The 25,844-nt window shown below is 43.4% G+C and overlaps 1 protein-coding gene across 1 annotated transcript in view; it reads right to left on the reverse strand.

Annotated features, from left to right (window-relative positions):
- LOC140915319 (uncharacterized) overlaps positions 1-21,171 on the reverse strand; it is a 102,265-nt gene extending 81,094 nt beyond the window's left edge. The window contains exons 1-2 of the mRNA XM_078853927.1: positions 21,100-21,171; positions 1,312-1,584 (exon numbers count right to left, since the gene is read on the reverse strand). Coding sequence (XP_078710053.1) covers positions 1,312-1,584; positions 21,100-21,171 — 345 coding nt within the window. The remainder of the gene's footprint in view (positions 1-1,311; positions 1,585-21,099) is intronic.
- Positions 21,172-25,844: the final 4,673 nt, after the last annotated feature.

Genomic DNA, 25,844 nt, shown 5'->3' on the forward strand with positions numbered 1-25,844 from the left:
TCTGCACCTAGCTGGTTCCTCCAGCACTTGCACCAGGAAATTGTCCCCTACACTTCCCAAAAACTTCCTGGATTGTCTGTGCACCGCTGTATTGCTCTCAGTCAGGGTGATTGAAGTCTCCCATGAGAACCAGGGCCTGCGATCTAGTAACTTCCGTGAGTTGACAGAAGAAAGCCTCGTCCACCTCATCCGCCCAGTCTGGTGGTCTGCAGCAGACTCCCACCACGACATCACCCTTGTTGCTCGCACTTCTAAACTTAATCCAGAGACTCTCAGGTTTTTCTGCAGTTTCATACTTGAGCTCTGAGCAGTCATACTGCTCTCTTACATACAGTGCAACTCCCCCACCTTTTCTGCCCTGCATGTCCTTCCTGAACAGTTTATGTCCATTACAGTACTCCAGTCATGTGAGTTATCCCACCAAGTCTCTGTTATTCCAATCACATCATAATTCCTTGACTGTGCCAGGACTTCCAGTTCTCCCTGCTTGTTTCCCAGGCTTCTTGCATTTGTGTATAGGCACTTAAGATAACACGCTGATCGTCCTGCTTTCTCAATATGAGGCAGGAGCCCTCCCCTTTTGCGCTCTCCTGCTCATGCTTCCTCCTGGTATCCCAATTCCCCACTTACCTCAGGGCTTTGGTCTCCTTCCCCCAGAGAACCTAGTTTAAAGCCCTCCTCACTAGGTTAGTCAGCCTGCTTGCGAAGATACTCTTCCCTCTCTTCGTTAGGTGGAGCCCGTCTCTGCCGAGCACTCCTCCTTCTTGGAACACCATCCCATGGCCAAAGAATCCAAAGCCTTCTCTCCGCCACCACCTGCGTAGCCATTCGACGGTCTCTACCTGGGCCTTTTCCCTCCACAGGGAGGATAGACGAGAACACCACTTGCACCTCAAACTCCTTTATCCTTCTTCCCAGGCCACGTAGTCTGCAGTGATCCGCTCAAGGTCATTCTTGGCAGTATCATTGGTGCCCACATGGAGAAGCAGGAAGGGGTAGCGATCCGAGGGCTTGATGAGTCTCGGCAGTCTCTCCGTCACATCGAATCCTAGCTCCTGGCAAGTAGCAGACTTCTCGGTTTTCCCGGTCAGGACAGCAGATGGATGACTCAATCCCCCTGAGGAGGGAGTCCCCGACCACCACCACCCGCCTCCTCTTGGGAGCAGTGGTTGTGGAACTCCCTTCCCTAAGACAGTCCATCTCATGCCTTCCAATCGGCAGAGTCTCCTTCTGCTCCCTTCCCTCAGATGTATCATCTATTCCACTCTTGGCATTAGTACCTGTGGAGAGAACATGAAAACGGTTTCTTACCTGTATCTTCATTGCTGGTACATGGACACTCCCCTTTCTTCTTCTGGAGGTCACATGCTGACAAATTTCTTCACTGTCCTTTTGTCCCTGCTGCGCAGCCTGCTTTGAATCTTCAGAATGTTGTGCCCGTAGAAGCATATCCTGATGTCTGTCCAGGAAATCTTCAGTTTCTCTTATGCAACGCAGGGTCGATATTTGTTTCTCCAGACCTTGAACCTTTTCTTCCAGTATGGAGACCAGCTTGCAGTTTGTACAGACAAAGTCTCTTCTGTCCTGTGGAAGAAAGACAAACATGACACATTGGGGCACTGTGGCACCAAAGCAAAGCACACATCTTTTAAACTTTTCTACCCGCTCATCAGCCCATTCTCTCCAGCGTTTGTCTTCCTTCTCCTATGCAAACTCCTGCCTTCCACTGCTTTGTCCCCCAGTAGTCTGTGTGACTAAATATGGATAGCGAACCCATCAAACTTACTGGGTTCTTGATTTGTATTTACTAGCAGGGCTTTCGCCTCTACCACCTCTGTGGCATGTGAACACTTCTGACTTCAAGGTCACATGAGACAAAGCTGCAGTGATTTGAAGTGGGATTTGGAGGGCTGGATTCACCACCCAAACCTCAGGCTGCTGTGACTGAAGAGCCCCTAGAAGTGTGTCAGGGAAGCTATTGGTGCTAGGATTGGCTCGGGTGATGGGCTCTTGTTCTCTCTCTTGGACTCTGCTGACTGGGGCTGCAGTGCAGAAGGAGGTGGCAGTGGAGAGAGGGAATGCGACAGAGGAAGAAAAGGAAGATCCTGGGAAGAAAGTCCAGGCCGGCCCCGGACTGGCCAAGGTAATTAAGGGCCCAAGGCAGCCTAGGAGGGCAAATTTTCTCTGGCTGATCCTCCCCTTCTCTGTGTTTGGGGGTTGGGATGATGCCATGAGGGCAAGTGGGCATGACTTTTCTTTTTCTGCCTCTCACTGAAGTCGATTTGATCTAAGTTCTGGCACGTGTGCTATAGGCAACTATCGTATGCTAGCTACTGGGTCTAGATGGTCTACTGTGCATGAGGCCTAGTAGGAGCTGTGGCTAGGCTGATACAGCCTATTCCTCCAAGGTGGCAGTAGACTTGGGAGGTGGTAGAGAAGGAATTGTGTGGTCTGGAAATGGAGGGGTTCCAGGATGGTGTAAGGGAGTGGCTGCCTGGAGTACAGTAAGAATAGTGGGTGATCCAGGAAGCAGGTTTGGTAGTTGATGCTGGAGTAGGGGAAGAGAAGATGGATGTGACAGCATGTCAAGGTTCCTCCCCCACTCTGAACTCTAGGGTACAGATGTGGGGACCTGCATGAAAAACCTCCTAAGCTTATCTTTACCAGCTTAGCTCAAAACTTCCCCAAGGTACAAAATATTCCACCCGTTGTCCTTGGACTGGCCGCTACCACCACCAAACTAATACTGGTTACTGGGGAAGAGCTGTTTGGACGCGTCCTTCCCCCCAAAATACTTCCCAAAACCTTGCACCCCACTTCCTGGACAAGGTTTGGTAAAAAGCCTCACCAATTTGCCTAGGTGACTACAGACCCAGATCCTTGGATCTTAAGAACAATGAACAATCCTCCCAACACTTGCACCCCCCCTTTCCTGGGAAATGTTGGATAAAAAGCCTCACCAATTTGCATAGGTGACCACAGACCCAAACCCTTGGATCTGAGAACAATGAAAAAGCATTCAGTTTTTTACAAGAAGACTTTTAATAAAAAATAGAAGTAAATAGAAATAAAGAAATCCCCCCTGTAAAATCAGGATGGTAGATATCTTACAGGGTAATTAGATTCAAAACATAGAGAACCCCTCTAGGCAAAACCTTAAGTTACAAAAAAAAAGATACACAGACAGAAATAGTTATTCTATTCAGCACAATTCTTTTCTCAGCCATTTAAAGAAATCATAATCTAACACATACCTAGCTAGATTACTTACTAAAAGTTCTAAGACTCCATTCCTGGTCTATCCCCGGCAAAGACCCAGCATACAGACAGACACAGACCCTTTGTTTCTCTCCCTCCTCCCAGCTTTTGAAAGTATCTTGTCTCCTCATTGGTCATTTTGGTCAGGTGCCAGCGAGGTTACCTTTAGCTTCTTAACCCTTTACAGGTGAGAGGAGCTTTCCCCTGGCCAGGAGGGATTTCAAGGGGGTTTACCCTTCCCTTTATATTTATGACACAGCCATTTGAGGTCAGTTTGTTGGAGAGCTTTGGGCGATGGGGTCTGTCTCTCTAGATGGATGGTGACATTGGAGAGGGCTCAGAGGCTGTCCTGAAGGGTGGTGGCATAGAGTTGGTAGCAACTACTCTAGCAAATGTTTCTCTCGAGTCACCCCTCCTGCCCCACACAAGGAAAGGAGCTTGGCCATTCAATGTTCTACCCCATGGAAACCAAGGAGTAAAGTGGATTGTGGGTTAATGGTCTCAGTTCAGAAGAAAACTTCTTTCAAAGTGAAGGGCCCTATGGAAGGAGGCTTTTCTGACAGGGGTGTGTGTTTCTTTAATCTCAGACATGTGGGGCTTGTTAGTGGAATTCCATGGTGTATGTATGAAGCAGGAACAATTCAGGACATAGTATCCTGATGGCCCCCTTCTGATATGAGGGACCAGGAGAGGAGCTGGATGATGCAAGAGGAGTGCAAATATTAAATTGGACGGATGGGAGAACTGTTTAAATCTCTTCTTATTTGGAGGATGTTGGTCAGTACAGGGTTGCTTAAATGGTAACATTTGCCTGGCAGATGCCACCTTTAGGATTCTTTGGTCAACATGAAAATTAAAATGAAGTGTACCCAAGACAACCTGCTGTTGTTTTCCCTCAGTTTTCAGGGAGCTGCATGGACTCTCCTATGAAGCAGGCATCTCATTTAGTAGAAATATCCTATGATTCCATCCTTCCCACTTCAGCATATACTACTGTGATCAGAAATCTGGGTTATGTATTCAGGGTGTACTAATTTAATGATGGCAAGAGGAAAAATCGGTACTGCCAGTTCATATATGGAACATGTGCAGCTAAGAAAAGAATTGATATATAGGATTGGACAAGTTAAGGGTGCCATTTCAACACGATATCCAACCTGTGTCACAAGAAATTATTTGGGGTTTTACTTGACTTATCCATTCTGATTTCCCTGAGAAAATGAGTTGTTACCATAGTAACTGCCACATTACATGGTTCTGTACTTATGATACCTCTGAGATACAGACCAGCTCCACAAAGAAATATACTTCTCAATGTCATGTAAAAATCCTCTACTGTTTAGTAAAAGAAAACCTGCTTTATTATAACATGACAGTTTTCTGAGGTTTCCAGACTATGGTTATTTTTGTTTACATTCTGTTGCTTTGTGTTTTCCTTTTTATAGGCAGGGCTGGTCGCACTATCTATTACTAAGTTTGACTACACGTTCCATCATAAGACCTTCTTTTCAATTGCTTATAACTTTGCTGAACTTCATGGGACATGCTGAGTAGCTGCATCTGGCGGAATCTTTTTGGAAAATTTGCCTTTAGAGATTATGGGAGTACAGGGGCGGGGAGATAGATCAGCTTATAAGTGTACACATTTCAGATGGCTAGTTATGCCGTGGGGATGTCCCACCTGCTGTGCCTCAAATATAAACTTGTATGTTTGTTTCTCTCTGTTCACCTCCCTAACAATAGCCAACGTACAGGACTAAATTCTCTCAAGTAACACTCTTGTATAGTCAGTGTAACTCCATTGATCCTGTCTGCTTTAGTTTATCCACTTTCCTTCCTGCAGTCTGGACTTCCCCTTCTGGGGGATGGGAAAAAGGTACGTTTCTCCTGGGCAAGCAGCTGACAGGGAAATGAACATAAGGAGCTGTGCTGGCAAGTGGCCTTTGGAAGACAGAGTAGAGATGCAAGGCCTGTGCAGATCCGTACATGGAGCTTGGGGGTCCTTTGGTTTTGGTAGTCAAAACTCCCTGCTACTTCCACAGGTGTGCAAAGGAAATGGAAGCTAAGTGAAAGCTCATGAAATTTCCTTTTCCCTTTATGAGAGTAGCTTTTGTAGGGGATGATAGTCTTAAGGAAAACCCTGAGGCCAGGGCTGCTAGTGAAAGAAATAGCATGCCTATTTCTTACACTGCCAACTGTCCTGAGATTTGCCTATAGCTCCTCTTTTCCTACTAACTTGCTCTTTACTCTAACACAAAAAGCCATAAAGAGAATCAGTGGCTGGAAGATAAAGCGAGACAAATTCAGACTAGAACTAAGTTGCAAATTTTTAACCAATGTGGATAATTAATGATTGGAACAACTTAACTAGGGATGAGGTGGCTTCACCATCACTTACAATTTTTAAGTCAAGATTGGATCTCTTTCCAAAAGATAGGCTGAAACTCAAATGGAAGTTATGGGCTTGATGAAGGAATTACTGGCTGAAGTTCTATGGCTTGTATTGTACAGGAGGTGACACTGGATGATCATAACAGTCCCTTCTGGCCTTAAAATCCATAACTTTATTTCTCTTGATCAGTTATTGCACTACAGCAGTTCTCAACCGGGGAGGTGCACACCCACCCATCAAACATTCTGGGAGGGGTACAGTACACCTTCTAATTATTCATTAATGATAGTAGGGGGTACAAGCGCCAGGTTGCAATGCCACTCACTCGGATTTGCACCCACCCCACTTGACTTGCATTTTGATTAAATTGCCAGGTTGATTAAATTGACTTGAACAAATGCCTTAGCAACACAAAGTGGCCATATCCTTCTTGCTATCGTAAAGGGGCAGGGGGCTCAAAGTTTAAATAAAAAGCCAATGTGGGGCGTGGTTCAGAAGAAGTTGAGAATCCCTGCTGTACTTTAACATTTGTTTTATTTTTACATGAACAAGACATCACAAAACACTGTTACACTCTGATCTTTGTTTGTTTTCAAGTAAAACTACCTATAAATACAATGACACATACTTTCACATATACTTCAAAGTCTTAACGTTAGTAAATTATCTGCTAATAAAACAGTTGCCTATAAAAACAACAACATACAGTGTCAAAGTAAATGCAGGCCGTGGCATCAATTCAGATTTTTTTGCAGGGAGGGACTTCAAATTCTGGTTCTGGTTCTTGCTCATCCCCTTCCTTCTCTTGCCAGGACTCCCTGTCTGACCCCCACAGTGCATGAGGTGGTGCTACCAGTGGACTCCCCAGAGCTCTGTGGAACAGGAACAGGCTCCCAACATGCTAGCTGATAGCACTATTTGGCCTGGCCTCCCCTGTGTCCAGACTAGACGTGTGCCAGGTCACAATTTCACCCTTCCATCTGTACGGAGGGGTGGCCAGGTCAAACTTCAGTGGTGCTGCGGCCACACAGCTGGAGCGATGTTCCAGACCACTCCAGCAGCAGCTGCCATACTGATTAATATTGGATCATTGCTTGACCGTGGTTGAGCCATGGCCCTCCATCGCCTATGGAACTTTGTGCAAATGCAAAAATCTTACTCCCTGCCCCTCCCTCCGTCCGTCCCTCCCCGCAGCCCCACTAATTGGTGCCACTGAATACAGGACCACATTTTCAAACCTGGACTCTGATAGTGAAATCAGATTTAGGTATGTCTACACTGCAGTTAAAAACCTACAGCTGGCCCATGCTAGGTGACTTGGGCTAAGGGGCTCTTTAATTGCAGTGTAGATATTTGGGCTCGGATTGGAGCCCAGGCTGTAGGATCCTGCGAGGTGGGAGAGTCCCAGAACTTGGGCTGCAGCCTGAGCCTGCAAATCTAAGTTGTGATTAAGCAGTCCTTCAGCCTGAGCCCTGCAAGCCCAAATCAGTTGGCATGGGCCAGCAGTGTTTAATTGCAGTGTAGACATACCCGTTGATTACAGACCATGTGGGTCTGTTTGCAGGATCAGGCCCCTGGTTTTCTTCAAAATTCTGAGAGCATTATCACAAACGACAGAATTTGCACCTGAAGTGGCATTTGAGGATGGAGTGAAAATAAATAGGGGGGCGTGTGTGTGTGTGTGTGAGGCCAGATCCTTAGCTCAGGCAAATCCGTGTACTTCCATTTCAGACAAGAACTGTGGAGACTTAAACCAGCTGAGGATCTGCACCAAAATATATGTACATATAATTTACACTTATAGATACGTAAAATACACACACAATTGAAGATAACTATATTAATATACAGCAAAAATAAGTTCTTTAATATTTGTTACACTGCTTATTTCTGGATTAAGCCTCTTTAGGTAACACTAGTCAACTATTTTTTGTATTTTAAGTTGTATACGTGTACCCAGAGAAGGACACATTTAAAGACTATAGTGAAACAATAAAAGCACATGTAATGTCTATGAAGTGTACACACAAATGAAAGTGAACACAGTCTTACAAATGCTGAATTAGGGAGCCAGATCCTCAGACAGTATACATTTTTGTAGCTCCATTGACCTCAACAGCATGATGCCAGTTTACATCAGCTGAGTATCTGGGCCCAAAAGTGGAAGTTTGGTGAATCGTTACAGTATATGATTTCAACAGGCTACTAAATAAAGGAGAAAGAAAACACTAAAGGAAAGAGGGGAGGGATAGCTCAGTGGTTTGAGCATTGGCCTGTTAAACCCAGGGTTGTGAGTTCAATCCTTGAGGGGGCTATTTAGGGATCTGGGGCAAAAATTGGGGATTGGTCCTGCTTTGAGCAGGGGGTTGGACTAGATGATCTCCCGAGGTTCATTCCAACCCTGATATTCATAAGAGGAAGAAGAAAATGTCTCTGGTCAATTGAACTCCTCTTATAAGTAAAGACTTCCTATGTGACTAAGGGTTTCAAGATTATGTCCAATATCTATATTTATAGTCTCCATTCATTCCTCAGTCCAGCATTGTATGGTTACCAGTGTACATGTGGCATATTCATATCACATGAGGGTCACGCCCACTTTAACTCTTCATAGTTTAATTTTAGCAGTGGTTCCCAGCTGAGGTCACACTGTATTTATCCAATTTATTTGTATTAAATAAGAGAACTCTCTCACATTTAGCCATATCGAGAAAGGAAAACAAAGCTGCATTTTTAGCTCTGTAAAAGTTTTTGAATACACCATGTATGAAAGACAAAGCAAGGGAAAGAGCCTGCAAACATTTATTTGGGAAATCATTCTTATTTAAATTAGTAATCCCCAATGAGCACTAAGAAATGTGGGTAAGAAATAGCATTCCCATCCTGCAGTCTGATCTATGTAGGTGGACTCTTGACTTTGATGGGGCCTCATGCAGGCACAAGGGGATGCCTGTGTGGAGCCCCTTGGAAATCAAGGATCCACCTGTATTACAGATCAGTTTGCAGGTTTGGAGACTTCATCAGTGGAGCTATGGGGTTTGCAGGGTTAAGTTCCGAATGTGATTCTAAATCACTGTGAATACTTATTTATTATTTGTGTTCTGTAGCATATAGAGCACCAGCTGTGGTCCAGGACCCCGCTGTGCTTGGCACTATACAAACACAGAACAAAAAGATGTCCCTGTCCTGAGGCGCTTACAATCCAAATGTGACACTACATCCCATATTCTTCATAGAAATATTGTTATAATATAATGATAGCATAACTGATGTTTTGTGCAAGGCATGTGAGGTATCATTGGAAAGGTTAGGATTTGCTGAATATGATTATCCTAATTGTATGCATGTATCATTTTTGTATCTAAAGTTAGGAAATATTGACTATAAATCTGTACTACAAAAGTGTTTGCACCTGGGGAGCACCCACCAGACAGAATGCAATCAGTCTGGCTGGCTAACTGGGGACAAGTCAATAGACCACCAGGGAGAACAATAGGTCTTTGAAGATGCTAATTTCCCACCTTCCTAGGATGCTACAAATGGCCTTTGGCTCATGGCTGCTTTGACACTGCAGGGTCATGGGATCCAGTCACCTGGTACTGGACTCCATGATAGAATACCAGTATTTTTCCACTGAGGGGGTTGGGGAACCACCCTGGAAAACAGAGTTCCTGCCATATGTAAAACCTATTTCAGGCAGGGGAAGGACATACTCAGTGGTCATTCTTCACTGAATCCCCAGAATGACTGCTGTGAACATTTAAGAAACAAAGACAAAGGGGGCGGGGAGGAGTAAGCCCAGCCTGGGAAGGTGTCTGGCCTGTGAAAGAAACACCTGGAGTATTAAACTGCAAGCAAGAGCAGTTTGCCCGCAAGAACCTCTGCACTCTGCCTAAAACAACATTTAGGGTGAGAAACTACTACTTGTAACCAGTTTTTTAGTATCTTAAGCGTATATTGTGTTTGTTTTATTTGCTGAGTATTCTGCTTTGATCTGTTTGCAATCTCTTAAATCTATCTTTTGTAGTCAAACCTGGTTTTCTCTAAAACCAATTTGTGGAATTTAAACCGGGGTGTGTGGGAAAGCTATATATGTTCCTCCACATTGAGGGAGGGAGCAAATTTCCTGAGCTTACGTTGTACAGTTCTCTGTGCATTGCAAAATGGTATAATTCTGGTTTTGCACCACAGAGTAGGTTGTTGTCAAGGTTCCTTCCCCACTCTGAACTCCAGGGTACAGATGTGGGGACCTGCATGAAAGACCCCCTAAGCTTTTTCTTACCAGCTTAGGTTAAAAACTTCCCCAAGGTACAAACTTTGCCTTGTCCTTGAACCCTATGCTGCCACCACCAAGTGTGTTAAAGAACAGGGAAAGAGCCCACTTGGACACGTCTTGCCCCAAAATATCCCCCAAGCCCTACACCCCCTTTCCTGGGGAAGGCTTGATAAAAATCCTCACCAATTTGCATAGGTGAACACAGACCCAAACCCTTGGATCTTAAGAACAATGAAAAAGCAATCAAGTTCTTAAAAGAAGAATTTTAATTAAAGAAAAGGTAAGAATCACCTCTGTAAAATCAGGATGGTAAATACCTTCCAGGGTAATGAGATTCAAAACATAGAGAATCCCTCTAGGCAAAACCTTAAGTTACAAAAAGACACAAAAACAGGAATATACATTCCATTCAGCACAGCTTATTTTACCAGCCATTTAACAAAAGGAAATCTAACACATTTCTAGCTAGATTACTTACTAACTTAACAGAGTTTCTGAGACTGCATTCCTGATCTGTTCCCAGCGAAAGCAACACTCAGACAGACCCTTTGTCCCCCCCCTGCCCCCCGCCGCTTTTAAAGTATCTTGTCTCCTCATTGGTCATTTTGGTGAGGTGCTAGCAAGGTTATGTTAGCTTCTTAATTCTTTACAGGTGAAAGGGTTCTGCCTCTGGCCAGGAGGGATTTTTTAGCACTGTATAACCAGAAAGGTGGTTATCCTTCCCTTAATTTTTATGACAGGTGTGCACTTGAGTTTTGGGCAATTTGTTAGCTGAAGCCTTCCCAGGCAGTACTGATTTCAGTGTCTGTGTGTTTTTGCAGTTGAGTGTGTCCCTACCTGTGTGTGTGCTGGAGAAGGCTTGAGGGTCTGGCTCAGCAGAACAGTGTAAGGGAGCCCAGGCTGGTAGAACAGGTGGGCTCAGTGGTACCCTAGTATATCAGGTGGCATCCTGGAGTGGGGCATAACCCGTCACACCAAGTATAAGGCAAGAGACAACAGAGGGATACACAGAGATGGTGGAGTACAAGGGAGCGATAAGATAATATTGTTCAGCATGATAGGCAGTGGTATCACCACACCAGGGTCTTGTTAAGTTTTTGAAGATGTCATGGAAAAGGAGAGTTTGAAGGGGATGATGCAGTAGTTTTGTGGACCGAGAACACCTCCCAAGTGTGAGGGGAAAGCGTGGGAGAAACATGAAGGTACTTGTTTGAAAATATTACAGAAAAAGCATAACTTTGAGGGGAAGAAATCTAGAACTGTCTTTTTTTCTTAGTGCACAAGAAGCAGTTGCCAGAACTCCTTGTCTAGACATTTGGACGAGACTTAGCCTTGCAGAATCCTGAGGAGAGTTCTGTGCTAACATGCTTATGGTCCACTATATCCACTAGCACGTGTCACTATGAGAACTAGAACGACGGGGAGCTGGAGCTCCACCTTCTGGCTGAGTCTGGGGATTAGCTCTGCCAGGCCTATGCACCTTTCTGCAGTTGCACTACATCGCTCTCTCTGTCTTGATCTCAGCTGCTCCCGCTTCATGGCTTAGCCATCCAGCCAGGTCGCTGTAGTTTCCCTGTGTGTGTGTGTGTGTTTTCTCAGTCTCTGCTGTCCCAGGAATTCTTCTTTCACTGCAGCTTAGGGTTGCCAACTTACTAACCAAACACGATTTCCCCACCCCTTCTCCAAGGCCCCACCCTGCTTGCTCCATCCCCCCTCTCTCGATTGCTTGCTCTCCCCCACCGTTACTCACTCATTTTCACCATGCTGGGGAGGGTCCCGTTTCAACTGGGTGTTCTATGCCACTTCTCCAATGGCTGGTAGGGGAACCCAGGCCCACCCTCTACATTAGGTTCTAGCCCAGTGACCCTACAACAAGCAGTCAAGGTCTTCACAGTCCTACACCTCATTGCTGGATCCCTGGGCTGCTTCCTACCTTCCATACCTCACTCTCTGCAGCCCACTTTTACACCCAGCTACTAGGCTTTATATAGGCCCCTCCTGTTCCTGTCCAGCTGAGCTTCCTTTAATTAACCCTCATTACTTCCTGGCTCCTACTCCAGGTGCAGCTGAGACAGTTAATTGGCTCACCTGGCCAGCTTAATGAGTTTAGGCCTTGTGTGGGGTGGACATCCCCATCACATAGCACAAAGGAGTCTAATCTGAAGACAGGAAGCCAAGGACTGAGAGGGGAAAATGGAGGGAAAGCAAATAATTACAATTACAAAAGAAACTGGAGCAAATGTTTGTGTCCTATCCCCCACACCACTAACCTTTCTTCACCGATAAATAGCTTTGATTGGTGATCTTGGCTGTAGCATTTTCACTTGGGTACAGCGGAGCTTAAAAGGACAGTTGTCTCCTTTTCCGTTAGTGTTTCCATGCAATGTGAAGTCCCGTTGTATTTTTTGTTCATCAGGGAGATACCCAGATGCCACATTTTAAAGTCCATGCTGGTGCATGGCTGTAAGTCATAAAGTCATGTGTTTTAAAAAAAGCCGAAATGGGTTGGTAACAGACTATGAATCCCAGTGATGATTGAACCAGGTGATATTCAAAACAAAAAGAGCTCTCAGCCATGCTTGTAGCTGTTTCTGTTGCTTTACACTGACTCAGACATTCTAGGCTCTAAAGTGAAGTTTGGGGTTATTGTTTTGTGATGGTTGTGTTGCTGTGTGAGTGGTTGTATTGATTTGCTTCTAAAGGGTTTGTGCTAGGAGATTTGTATTAATTTGAACAAATGGCCATTGGGTCAAGTAACACACCATCTGTGCAGTCTCCCTCATGCAACTAGGGAAATTATTGCATCCAAATTAGCTGAAGAATAAGGATGGTGATTGGTTGAGGTACCTCTGATATCAAAATGGTCTAGGACCCTCAGCATAACATAGATATGTCTAACTGTAGCTGTATACTGCATGGGTGTAATTCATAAAGTCAAAATGGCCCAGGACTTAAAGATTGGGTGGTAACAGACCATGAAACATAGTGATGATTCAACCTGGAGATACTCTGTACAAAAAGAGCTCTCAACCAGGGTTGTATTTTTTTCTGTCATTTCACACTGACTCAACAGATATTTTAGGCTTCAGAGTGACATTCTCAGAATCTTATCATGTGAATGGATCCAAATTAGAACTCTGAAGACTTTGTAATGCAAATATATTGAGAGAAACAGAAGGTAAACATGAATGCTTATTTTCCCCTAATCAAAGCAACATACCATTTTCTGTGAAATGTAAATAGGCTCTAAATTGCATTTAAAATGAAGAGCTGTGTCCCTTTGATGCTAAATTAGATCATTCCTGTTAAGCACACTAACACTATATTTTTCCAGAAATGTTTACCATGCTTTCTTATGTGTTGTCCAAGCGTTATGCTAAGGTACAGTACCACTTATGGTCTGATCCTCTTGAAATCAATGGAAAGTCTCTGACTTCAGTGGGTTTCGGATCAGGCTCTTAGACTGTTTTTGCTAATTTCAAAAACATTCAGTAGCTCTTTTGTATAGAATGTTTCCTTCATACAAGTCAGTGCACACTACAAATAAGAGAAATATCACTATCCCTATTTTATACATGGGCAAACTGAGGAAGCGATAAAGTGACTAGCCTAAGGTCATTCAGCATGCCAGTGGCAGAGGCAGTTATAGAAACTAAGATTTCCAGACTCCCGGTTTGATGCCCTACCCAGTAGAACACATTGCTTCCTACAGGACAAGATTTAGTTAATTCTGGCATGAATTTTCTAAATACACTCTTGATTATCCACTAACACATTCCGTAGCAGAAGTATGCCACTAAGCTGAGAGATATTACAATGTTTTCATTTCAGCCACCAAAATTAGCACTTAAAACAATATGTAGCTCTCAGTAGGGGTACATCATCTTAATGCTCCCTCCTGGCAAAAATGCATAGAATAGCATTCACCAAGGCAATGGTGGTAGAGTCACTAGCTTTTAATGACAACGGCAGATAAAGCGTTATGTTTCACATCACTGACTAGAATCAATGATGAGTGGCTCTGCAATCTACTTGTATGCATTGTCTGCACCTGTCTCATCAATTATTATCCTATGCAAAAGGCCAGTGAATTATCAGGAAGAATATGTTGTACAATTCCACTTGGCTAGTTCTCTTGCTACTTTATAAGGAAAACCCCACAGAAAGTAGGGCAGTCATTATTTCTCATAATTTTTTAAATGTTTATTTTTAAACATGCAGTGGCTTAGAAGAACCCCTTGAAACTGACAATGGTTTCCTCTCTATGCTTTCTCCCCTCTCAGTCTGCTCCCTGGTTTGTTATTACCTAGCTGCTGTCATTGTTTTTTAAATGTATAGAATTAAAGGATTGAAACATTTGAAGGGTGAGGGGGGAAATAAATAATTAAGGACTCTCTCCCTGACACTGAGATGACTGGGGTCCTGTTTATCCACAGAGCAGGTACTAGCTGGGCACCATTTGTAGAAGCTTCCCCACCACCAGAGCTCCTTATTTTTGATCTGGAGATGCCACCTGTATGGGAAGATGACAACTTACTATCCATGAATATACAACTTTCGGCCTCAGTGCTTTACTATAAACAACCTTGCCATGTTGTGCCCATTGTGGGACAGGTTTCTGTTACATGAAAAATTGTTCACTGAGAACCAACTGGAAACCACCATCCCCTGAAACAGCAGTTCCCCAACTATGGTCCATGGGTTACCAGTGGTCTGGGAATATCTGCTGGTTGACTGTAGAGAGCTGACTGGACACACGGTGCTGGCTGCTTCTCCTTATTTCGACCAATTAAGTTACAAATATTAACTTTCCATGTCAGCAATTGCTGTAAGTGCCACCAAAATATTACTTGCTCATCAGCTGGAAGAGAGGTGGTCCATGAAGTCATAAATAGAAGAAGTGGTCCACAGGCCAACATATCTACTGAGGTGTGGTCCATGCTAGGAACCTTTCAGGGAACTGCCTGCTAAAAGTCTCAAATAGTTACTCAAACATTTGGAACCATGCCTGCTTGCACAGGTCGAGCATCTGGCCTGCCTGTGTTTGCATGGGTGTTCATAAAATACTTTAGTGGGAAAGAGAGTTTAGCTGCAGATGCTTTGCCCTTAAGTTTTCAAAGTGATGTTGGGAGGGTTTTAGCCATAGCTTCTGTTAAAGTCAATGGGAGTTCTGCTGTTAATATACTGAGTAAAACACTGACAATATTGGTTACTGCACAATGCAGTTCTGCACAGCCCATATTTGGTTGTTCAGTCGTCACTTTTGAGAAGCAGCTAGCTAAAGGTAATGCACAGTCGTGAACGTAAAGTCATGCTGCTCTCAGGAGAACAAGCTGATGTCAATCAGCACAGTATGTTCAAAAACTGACACTTAGTAGGGTTGTATTTACCATAGGGAATAGTCCCATTCATCCGTGTTAGGTTTCTGTATTACACTTTTAAACAGGGCTTTGGAGTGGAGCCCGGAGCTGGAGCGCGGAGCAGCTCTGAAGCAGTGGGGCTGCAGGTTTTTGCCTGGAGCTAGAGCGGACCCGGAGCACAGCTCCAAAGCCCTATTTTTAAAGAAAGGCTTGATCAATTACAATGTTTATTTCTGTTGTAACACTATGTTAAGGGCCAAATTCTGGCCAAACTCTGATGTCACAGAGACTACTAAAGATATAAGTCAGGGCAGAAATTTACCCTGACTGTAGAATCTAGCTCTAAAGCCCTAAATAAAACTTGCATTCAGTTTACAATGATAGTGGTAGCTAGACTGCTGTTAATGCTGCTGATGCACTGGGAACACTGTTCCCTTTTTAATTGCATACTACATCACAATTAAGCAGACCCATTCTTCTTTCCGCTTTCCCCTCAACCATATGAACAACTAAAGACCAAAGCTACTTATTTCTTTAGCGAATAGATTGGAAAGAACATGCAGCAGCTCTGGTGATAGCCTTAGGTTATCTTTAAATCCTCACAACACACTTTAGTCGAGTAAAACAATGAGGGATTACAGGAAGTGAAACTGAATTGGGAAGACAGATGTTGCAGAAAAGAAAGTTGCAGCAAATCTTAATCTCATGATGGCACATCAGGCCCTTACTACAGTAAGTACATCCATTGCAAAACAGTGCTGGAGGCTAGGCTGGGAAAACTAGTGATAAACTCTGAAACACATCAGAGGCCTGGAGCCCTAGCTGCCTCCCTCCCAACTGAATTGCCTTCCCTAAAAAGACCAAAAGTGATTGACAACATCAATTATTGCTTTATGAATGTTTTCATATAACAGGTGATACCTTCACTATGTCCACCAACAAGTTTTCTTGGTGGAAACAGGGATGTTCCACCTTCTGGATAAAATGGATCAGGCCCCAAAGTTAATTTTTCCAAGATAGATTCAAGACCTATTGAAGTCAATGAGAGTCATTCCATGGCGTCAATGTGCATCGGATTAGGTCCTGGTTTCACAATAATGTAGGCATCCAAAATTACTAGTTGCTTTTGAAAGTCTTAGCCACAGTATCAGGAAAAAAGGAGCTGTCCTTTCAAACCTTCAAAGAGTATTAGACCCGTATTTGCCTTAGGCTTCCTGACAGTAGACTAGTTTTCCAAGAAGCATCACATACTGTAGGATCAGAAGTACCACTGGAATGTACAGGAGTAAAATACAGCTAGGCTTTCCAAGCATCTTATGGCTATTTCTTTTTGCCTATCACTTATCAAAGGGATAGCTCAGAAAATACACTTCATAGGAATATGGCAAGTTTAAGGCTCAACTGGTATTAATTCCTGTGCGTTTCTCCATTGTTACTTATTTTGTAGTGGTAATCTCTTTTTGTTTAGGGAAATCAGAAGTGACAACAGCAGCGGATAGATGTCTAAGAACAGAGTCCAGGGTCTTTGTAAGAACTGTATCCCGCTCTTCTATTCTGAGGCAGGGAAAAGGTGGTGTGAATCACTTCCTAGTTGCTGCTGTTGTGCTAACAGTGGCACTGCAAGCTCTGTTATGAAGGTGTGGTACCAAAGAACTAGCGTGTAGAGATGGCACAGAAGGGAATGGAAACCAGCTACCTGGACACTCAATCCCCTATTCTAACCACTAGCCCAGACTCCATCCTAAGGCTTTGCAGATGCTGTGCGGTTATTCGTAAGGGAAATAAGTGGCAACAACTATAATTACAATGCAGTTTATCAACTCTGTAATCTCTTGGCACTACTGACTGATTAACTAACTGCTGGTCCCATTGCACATGCTGACAAGACTGAGGTTTAGATATATATGATTTGGGGGTTTTCAGACCAGAGGGGAGTGCAGCCTTCAGGTCTGATTTATCTTTTTGGCCCTCAACTCTAACTGCAGATTCATGGAGTGGGAGCCTCATCTCCCAGAGGCAAGAGGCTTGGAAGATATGGGGCATAGAGAAGAGATGTGACCTCCAGCTTATTTTGTTTGTAAACACCTGTACAAAACAATAGGTAAACTATCCCAAGTCAATAGAACCCTTAGCCATTGTCTAACAATGGGCCATCAATTCCAAAGTGTTTTTTTAAAAAAAAAACTTTTCAGTGTTGGGAACAAAAGATAATTATTTCTGTCAAAAGCCATGCTAGGCTGACAATAAAATATGACCAAATGGAACAGGCTTTTAAGTGTACACAGCACTGTTCAATACATCTGCCCTTCAGCTAGGCAGGCTTCTTAAATTTCTGATGTGACAGTTGTGTGATAACTGTTGGATTGCTATAAGCTGGAGGGGGCGGGGGGAAGAGGGGAATACTTGCAGCACAGATCTATATGTGGCAAGCATTCCAGCTCCATGACCTGTAACCAGAAAGGTAGTTAAATGACTACCTTGAGTGTCTGGATCATACAGTGTTTTTTCTCCCATCCACTGCCATATTAAAAGAGCACAAAGGACAGATGCAAGGAAATTTTCCCACTCTGTCCACACAGTTGACCATCACAGCGTGTCAGACCACACCCACACAAGACCATGACTGTTTTTTGGAACCTTTAAAATGGCTCGTGTAAAGTGGGCATTTTGGAGCCTTTCTGCTGCACAGTGACTCACTAAATCACCCCCACGATGTAGATAATATATCCTGAAGGCCACATTCAGCCCCCTCTTGCTCACATAGAGTAGCACCTTGCTTTTCAAGTGATCCCATTGATTTCAACAAGCCACTTGTAGAGTAAGGTGTTATTCAAGGTGAGTAAGCTTAGCTGAATCTGCTCTTTAGAATACTCAGCAACTGTATAATACAGAGCCATTGCTAAACAGTCATAGGTAATAGGACCAGAGAAGATGAAGGTGATCATAGACTTTTGCATATTACAGCACACTACTACTGGGCCAGGACACACTCCCTGGGCCAAACTATGAACCCCTTAATTCCACTGGTGAGCAGTTACTCACATGAGCACTCCCATTGTCTTCAGTGAGGACCAGTCATTCAAATGGCTGCTCAGCATTGAGAGTACAGGGCTTACAATCTGCCCCATGTCTCTTCCATTTCCTGGCATTCTGCACCCAGAATAGGTGAGATTTCCAGAAGCGTGCAGCATTTACCACACTGACTCTGTTCCTATTTAAGTAAAAAGTAAATCTCACACATTGACTTTAACAGGAGCAGAGCTATGCCACTGCCAAGTGCTTATGAAAATCCCACGCCATGGGACTTTGGTGTTAGGGCATCAGGAAAATAAATTAATTGCTTTTAAGGATTACAGAAATTTGAGACAGTCACATTTGTTTTAATCCTTTTCCCTGCCAATGCAAGATATATAGTCCTCATATCACCTATCAAACTGATATTACACTTGATCACAACCAAAAGGCCGAAACCAAGATAGCTCATTCCCATACATTCTTTAAAAGTTAGAGTTGGATTTGCCCTATGCACCTGCACATGGGATTAAGGGGACAATCGCTTCTCCCACCACCACCTTGAAACACAGGAGAGTGCGGAGTGGACAGAGCCCTAGCTCCACATTACCCAGTGTGAGGGCAGAGCAGGAGATGGACAAGTAATCAGTGCTTGGTAATATGATGGCAGACATAACTCTTCCCCACCCCGGGGAAAACAGAGACCCAAGGAAGAAAGTCTGACTCTTGGAGCCTGAGTTCCTTCTCTTCTAGGACTGTGCAGCTGTGTCCCACTAATGTCCTGTTCAGTGTACAGGCTAATTCTGGCCCTACATATGCAAAATTGCTTTGGAGAGTTCTGAAATAAATTGTATGATATTTTTTTTTCCTATCCTTCTGCCTGTAAAACCAGATTCCTCCATAAAATATTTGGCTTAATTCATGGATACATTCTACCTGTGTTAAATACAGGGATTGAGGGTAATGTATATAAATTGGGAGGGGTGGGGGGGAAAGTTCCAACCTATTTTTCAACAAAACCTTTCAGGAGAAATCTGCTCTGGAGCAGAGAATTTACATGCCCAGCTTCATCTTAATGTGAATTTTAAGGAAACTTCTAAAAAAAAAGTGTTTATAATGAAGGGCTGATAGATCTTCAACTTCAATAGTTCTTGCCAGACACACCTACAATTTTAGTTATTAGGAGAGATTTCTCTTTTGGAAAAATTTGCTTGACCAAATAATGTAAATATTCCCAATGTCTGATGATGATAAAACTGAAAGCATTAACTACTGTTTGCTTTTTACTAGTCCCCTTTTTTCCCTTCACTTATTTCATTTTTGCATTTAACTGGACTGTAAAGCTACGGTGATCAGTTTCCAGTTAGTTTCACCTCTTGGTTCTCATGAACTAGCACAATCCTTCAAGTGTAGTCTATATTCCACCCCCCACTGTTCCCCCAAAGAGAGAGAGAGAAAAGAAACTTTTATTACATTTTAAAAATAAAGCCTTCCTGGTTCATCAGTATTAGGTTTGCAAATTTGATTTATTTCAAAGCTTGAGGCTCAAATCCTGCAAAGACTCAAAGCTTAAATATACACACTATGAATAGAAATAATAACTGGCTCTTATGTAATGCTTTTTCATTGGTGGATTGCAAAGCACTTTACAAAGGGGATCAGTATCATTATCCCCATTTTACAGATGGGGAAACTGAGACAGAGGTGAAGTGACTTGCCCATCATCACCCAGAAGGACAGTGGCTGAGGCTGAAATATAGGCAGCTCCCTGAGTCCAATCTAGTGCTCTATCCACTGGGCCACACTGTCTCCTATTTGACTTCCATGGGACTACTCACAGAGTGTGAAGATAAGCAGATGCATACATCTTTGCATAATTGAGACTAAAATTTGTGATATAAACTATCCAACATTAAGCGTCCCTTTGAAACCATTTGTTTTAACTATTGAATGGTATCTTGAAACCTGCTTCTAAACTAATCACCATTATTTTGGCAAATGTCGCATGGGGGACAGAACTGCCACTTTTGCAAAAGTTTATTCTTTTTTATAAATACATGCCAAGTCTTAAATTTCTCCCAATCTCTCTGTACAAATCCAGTTAATCTATCTCTTATTAAGCAGCCTTTAGGTTGGTATCTAATGGTGGGGGATGGGGAGGAGAAGGAATTGTGTGTGTTAAACTCTTACTCTGATGCAGTAGGTGTAGGCATTATCATATGTTGACATTCAGTGCAAACTGTGTGTTAGAGTGTGTTCTAGTAGTTAGAGTTGGGATTGGGAGTCAAAATGCCTGGATTCTGTCCTTAATTTGGCATTAGTAGGACCTTGGACAAATCAGCCTAATCTCTGAGCCTCAGCTGTTTCTTCTTCAATGCTTAGCCAAATGGTTGTCCACAGTGATTGTTCTCCATTTGGTCCAATCCTGTGTGTCTGCAAGGGCTTGATGGGCTGAGAGTCCAATGCTGGAACACACTTGATGCACCCCTGTAATAGGGGGTCTGCTTCTAGGCTGTCACCATCCATTGGATGGTGGAATTTTATTCTGTATGTTACAAGGCACCTGGAGAACAGCATTCACCAGAACATCTTGTGGCATTCTCACAATGTGTCTGAAAAGTGTAAGACGTCGTCTATGGATGATGGCCCCAGTAGTCTGTGGACCGGAGCGGCCATAAACATCTGTGTTATAAATGAAGTCTTTCCACTTTGTACCCAATATATGACATTGGTATTTTGTGTGGAAAGCTTCCAGCTTTGCCCAGTCTGAGTGGTACAATGTCCATGTTTTGCAACCGTACAGCAGTACGGACAGGATTCAGCTTGAATAGATCCTGAACTTGGTGGTTGTACTGAGATGATGTTGATTCCATATTCGTTGTAAATGACCCATGGCAGACACTGTGATCCAATCCAGTGGAGAACCTCCATGTGAGAGTTGGAGGAACTGGTGAGTATAGAACTCAAATAGCAAAAGCTGGAGACTTTGACAGCTTCATTATTCAAAGATATTGGAGTTGTGGGTGGACCTGATCCGAGGTTTTGCAGCTTTGTCTTTGACCACAAAACATAGAGGCCAACGTTCGCTGCTGACTCTCCATTTGCTAGAGTGCCTTGCAAAACCTGTGTGCTTCAGTTTACTCAGGCCTATTTGAAATGGGCATAATAAAATTACCTCTCAGGATCTGGTGAAGCTTCATCAATCAATGTTAGTAAAGGACTTTGAAATTCTTGAACAAAAGGCACCATGTTCTATAAATGTAAAGTATCATTATCCTAAGTGTTGGATGGTAAGGAAGGTACTTAGAGCTCTTACTGATGGATGCTAGCCATCACGCTGACATATTTTAGAGAAGTCATCTTTCTTAGTCAAAACACCAGTTAGATTGGCTGGTTAATGAAAAAAGAGGGGGAAAAGATCATTTATTAGGGATGCTGACTCTGTTTTTTAAAAAAGTTTTGCTTTGAGATAAAAGAAGATAGCTACAGGGGAATGCAGGGTTTTCTAGATAGTTTGAGACCAAAGTGAGTGTATTTTGTCCTAGTTAGATGGTGCTGCATACATGTCCACCTCTATGAATAACAAATAACACTGAAGCACAGGTGTTACTTACTTATTTAATTAAATACAAATATTTAAGAGATTCCATTTTGGGGGAGTGGGGAGAGAAGATTGTGTTCAAGTAGCAAGCCAAGGCATTCCTGGGCATGCTTTGAAGTGTTGGCACTGAGTGAGCCCAAGGCTGATGTCCAGGGAACCAAACACTTGAAAGAGTCTGCATAACTCCTTTGTAGCAGGAGATCTTGGAGTATGGACTATATTTTGAGAGCAAGAGGTCATCTCTTGAAGACTTCGCCTCTCAATCTCTTAGTCACAAGCTTATTTGTAGTCTCTCAGTATCCTACAGCAACTGCTTATATGAAAAATATTGAGAGTATTTTGTCCTTTTTGAAACAGCAGTTGCCCTCTCTCCTGTCCCCTAGATGCTTTTCCTAGTAGTAATTGATAGCTCCAGTCCTATGAACAACCAAGACAGGTTGCTCCTTATTGTTTATTATGGTAGTGCCTTAGAGACAACCAAGAGTCGGGACCTAGGATGCTTGGACAAACACAGAATAGTAGATGATCCCTGCCCTGAAGAATTTACAATCTAAATGGACAAGAGAGGGTGGGGAAAGGAGTAGAACACACCAGCAGAGTGAACAATATGGTGGATGCCAATGTCCTGATAGTTCCACAGTGTGTGTGTGGGTGGGTTGTTTTGTTTTTTTGGAGTGGGTTTAATTAAGAGGCGATCAGCTATATGGAAAGAAAGGTAAGGAGGACAGGGCAGGGGAAGCTGAGGTGAAGAGGCTAAAGGAGGTAGTGGGGTGGTTGGAGCAAACAGCCAATCAGCTCAGGGCAAAGACAGTTTGAACATTTTAAAAGTTTGACTGGACTGTCCAGAGGTCCCTACTTTGACTGCTCCTGCAGCTTGAGTCTGTGGCTGGCTGCCCTATGCAGTTTGTACTGCCAATCTTGGATATCTGCAGAAGCAGCTGGAGACAAGGAGAAGTCAATTTGATGTGACCTTCCACCCCTCCACATATAAGCAATAAGTGCTCCCTAGCCCCCAGGGACCAAATGAAAAACAACTCCTTTATAATGCCCCACACAATAAAAGATGGATCCATGTAAATTGGCCCAGAGGTCTTCTAGTTTGTTTGGACCTGCAACCTCCAGAGTGAAAACCCTTCTGTTTGAGATTAGTCCATGCTCAGCTGAACCTTCTTCACAATTCTTCAGAACTCCCAACTTCTGTCTACTTATTTTTGTTAATTCCCCAAGGCTTCCTACTGGTGGATCTAAGGTTCTTTGAGCCTTTCATATCTTACCATTTGACTAGTACATTAAAAGACCTACCTAAAAGCCTCTTGCACGTAATCTGAATGTTCATATAATTGTTGGTGTAGGTAATCCACTTCCCCTAGAGTCAGTAGCTAGGTCAATAGAAGAATTCTCCCATTGACCTAGCACTGTATACACTGGGGGTTAGGTTGGGTTAACTGTGTCCCTCAGGGATGTGGATTTTTTCGCACCCCGAGCGACTTTGTTATACCGACCTAATTTCCTAGTGTAGACCAGGCCTAAGATAGACAAAAGTAATTAGTACTTCATACAGTCCATAGTAAGCTGATGAAATTCATTGCTCCCGGAGACAATTGAGGCCAAGTAGGAAATAAGATGAGATATTTATTTGGCTAAAAAGAGTTACGGTATAAATCTTCAGTAATAATTAGTGAGATGTGCTGGTTCAGTGTATGTTCCCTGCAGCCTTCTTGGAGCCCTGACCAGAATTTAAAGTGGTTCCTCTCTGGCAAAATCACTGACGGTATGTCTACACTGCACACTAAGCCCAGGTTTGTGGGACCCGAGCTTGTGGACTAGGTGGGTATAGGTTTCCAAAACCGTGCTTGAGCATTCACACTACATATGTAAACCTGGGGTTACAATGACTGGACCAGGGATTTTCAGCCATGCTAACAAGACCATACTGCACTACACAAACCTCCTGACTCAGGTCTGTGGCTTCATCTGCATCGACGATGCAAAAAGACAGGGCTTAGACTCAAGCCACAATGGGACTCTAGTTCAGACACACCCGAGTCTAGCATGCAGATCTTGAGTGCTTGCTGACTGATTTGTGTGTGGAAAGAAGGGGAGCTTGGGCTCAAACCTGAGACCGAGCCTCGGCTTAGTGTGCACTGTAGGCATACCCTGACAGGCTAATGGTTCAACCACTGCCTGTCCTATACCTATTCTGGTGCACCATTGACACTGACACACCAACACCCTCATGCAAGTGGCGGTATGGTACTACCATAGTACCAGTGCTACTGATATCAATAAACATACTGCCCACGCCAGTAAGCAGACACATCTCTCACACATCGTGCAGTGGTGTCAGGGTGAATTAGCTTTTAATCAGTTGGCTGAAAAGGGACAAAACTGACGTAGGGGGAAAGGCTTCCTCTTTCTCAGGAACGCTGTTGATTGGAGATAAATAGATAAGAGTGTTTTCCTGGCTGTAATGTGCTTGGGTAGTACACAAATGGCTGGTGGTTTCTCACTGAGAGTAGAATTTGCTTCTTCGTGATTAAATGTGACAGGGAATAAAAATGAGATACATTTTTTTAAATGAACTGTCGCAAACTACATACATTGTAAAAATTACTAGGCTAAACGTTCCCAAAACACACACAGTCTATCTGGTCTCACTGGACTCAGTACCTGCTTAACCAGATTGTTATAAATCCCACCTGGTTTTGAGATCCTCAGGTAAAAAAAAGGTGCCATGGATATGCAGTTTTATTTAGGTAGGCACATAAGTCTATTCCCAGTCAGTCTCCTCTTCATTCCAAGTGTATTAGTACAGCAGAGATAACTCAGGGGCTGTGTTAAGTTTATGTCTGGTAAATAAGAGAAGTGTGGGACCAGGAATCAATGAACTAAAACCTGTGTGTTGGAAATTAGGCCACACACCATTCATTTTTGGGGTCTTCAAGAAGAGGAAAAGTAGTGAAGGCAAAGCAAACTGTGATGCTGTCCCGACTGTAGGGGCAGGAGTGAGCTTCACCATCATGGCTGCCTTACTACCATCTCCTGGGAACCCACATTGTCTTCATCCTAATCCTGAGTGATGTTCTGAGCTGACCACACCAGAGAGAGGGAGCCAGATGATACCACCACCTCCACCAGCTCTGGCTAAATCCGAAACACCACTTGGGATGTGAGACACTTGTCAATTCCCATCCGCACCTTTTTTGTCTTTCCTATCTCTCTGTTTGCCTTCTGTATAATAAGAAGTTGCTTTAGCCAGCCAGTACTGTATATTTTGCAACACTGCTGTAAGCCTGTGGCCAGCAAGGCAACTAAAAGCAATGCCCCAAACAGCCTGATGCTGGTACAAGTTTGCCAGGTCTCAGAGTGACTAATAAGACAACGTGCTGTGACACTTTTTTTCCAAATATGGGAGTTACACATGAAAGTCAATATGACTGACAGGAGCTGCGTTTTCTATCTTCGCTCTTCCTTTCTCCCCCCTCTTTTGTGTGTGTTTTGTTTTGTCTTCTTTTTTTTAGGAAATGGGATTGGACTTTAACGATGACAGGTCCAGCCCATCTCCACTAACTTATCTTTTCCCCAAAAGGATAGTTATCACCATCTTTAATACCATCTAAGAGACTGTCAAATGGGGTATTTTCCTTCTAAAATCTTCTTGTGGTTAAAGGGAACAAGGGATGTTGTTAAAATGAAAGCCATATTTAATACTTCACATTTCAGATGCTTTAACAGTTTTTTCTTTATTTTTTCTGTATCTATAATGAAAGGCTGAAAAGATTTTTAATGGTGTGTTTGCCATGGTACTAAGCAGGTTGAGGTTCCAAACTAAGTTAAAACTGTTGCATGTTGGACGGTGCAAGGCTTTTGTTAACACCTCTAACTCTTTGGGCCCATATATTCCATCTAAATTAATACAACAGCCCACAAGGGAGCCTCCTTCGG

Source organism: Lepidochelys kempii, chromosome 7, assembly GCF_965140285.1.
Source record: "Lepidochelys kempii isolate rLepKem1 chromosome 7, rLepKem1.hap1, whole genome shotgun sequence".
Taxonomy (NCBI): Eukaryota; Metazoa; Chordata; order Testudines; family Cheloniidae; genus Lepidochelys; species Lepidochelys kempii.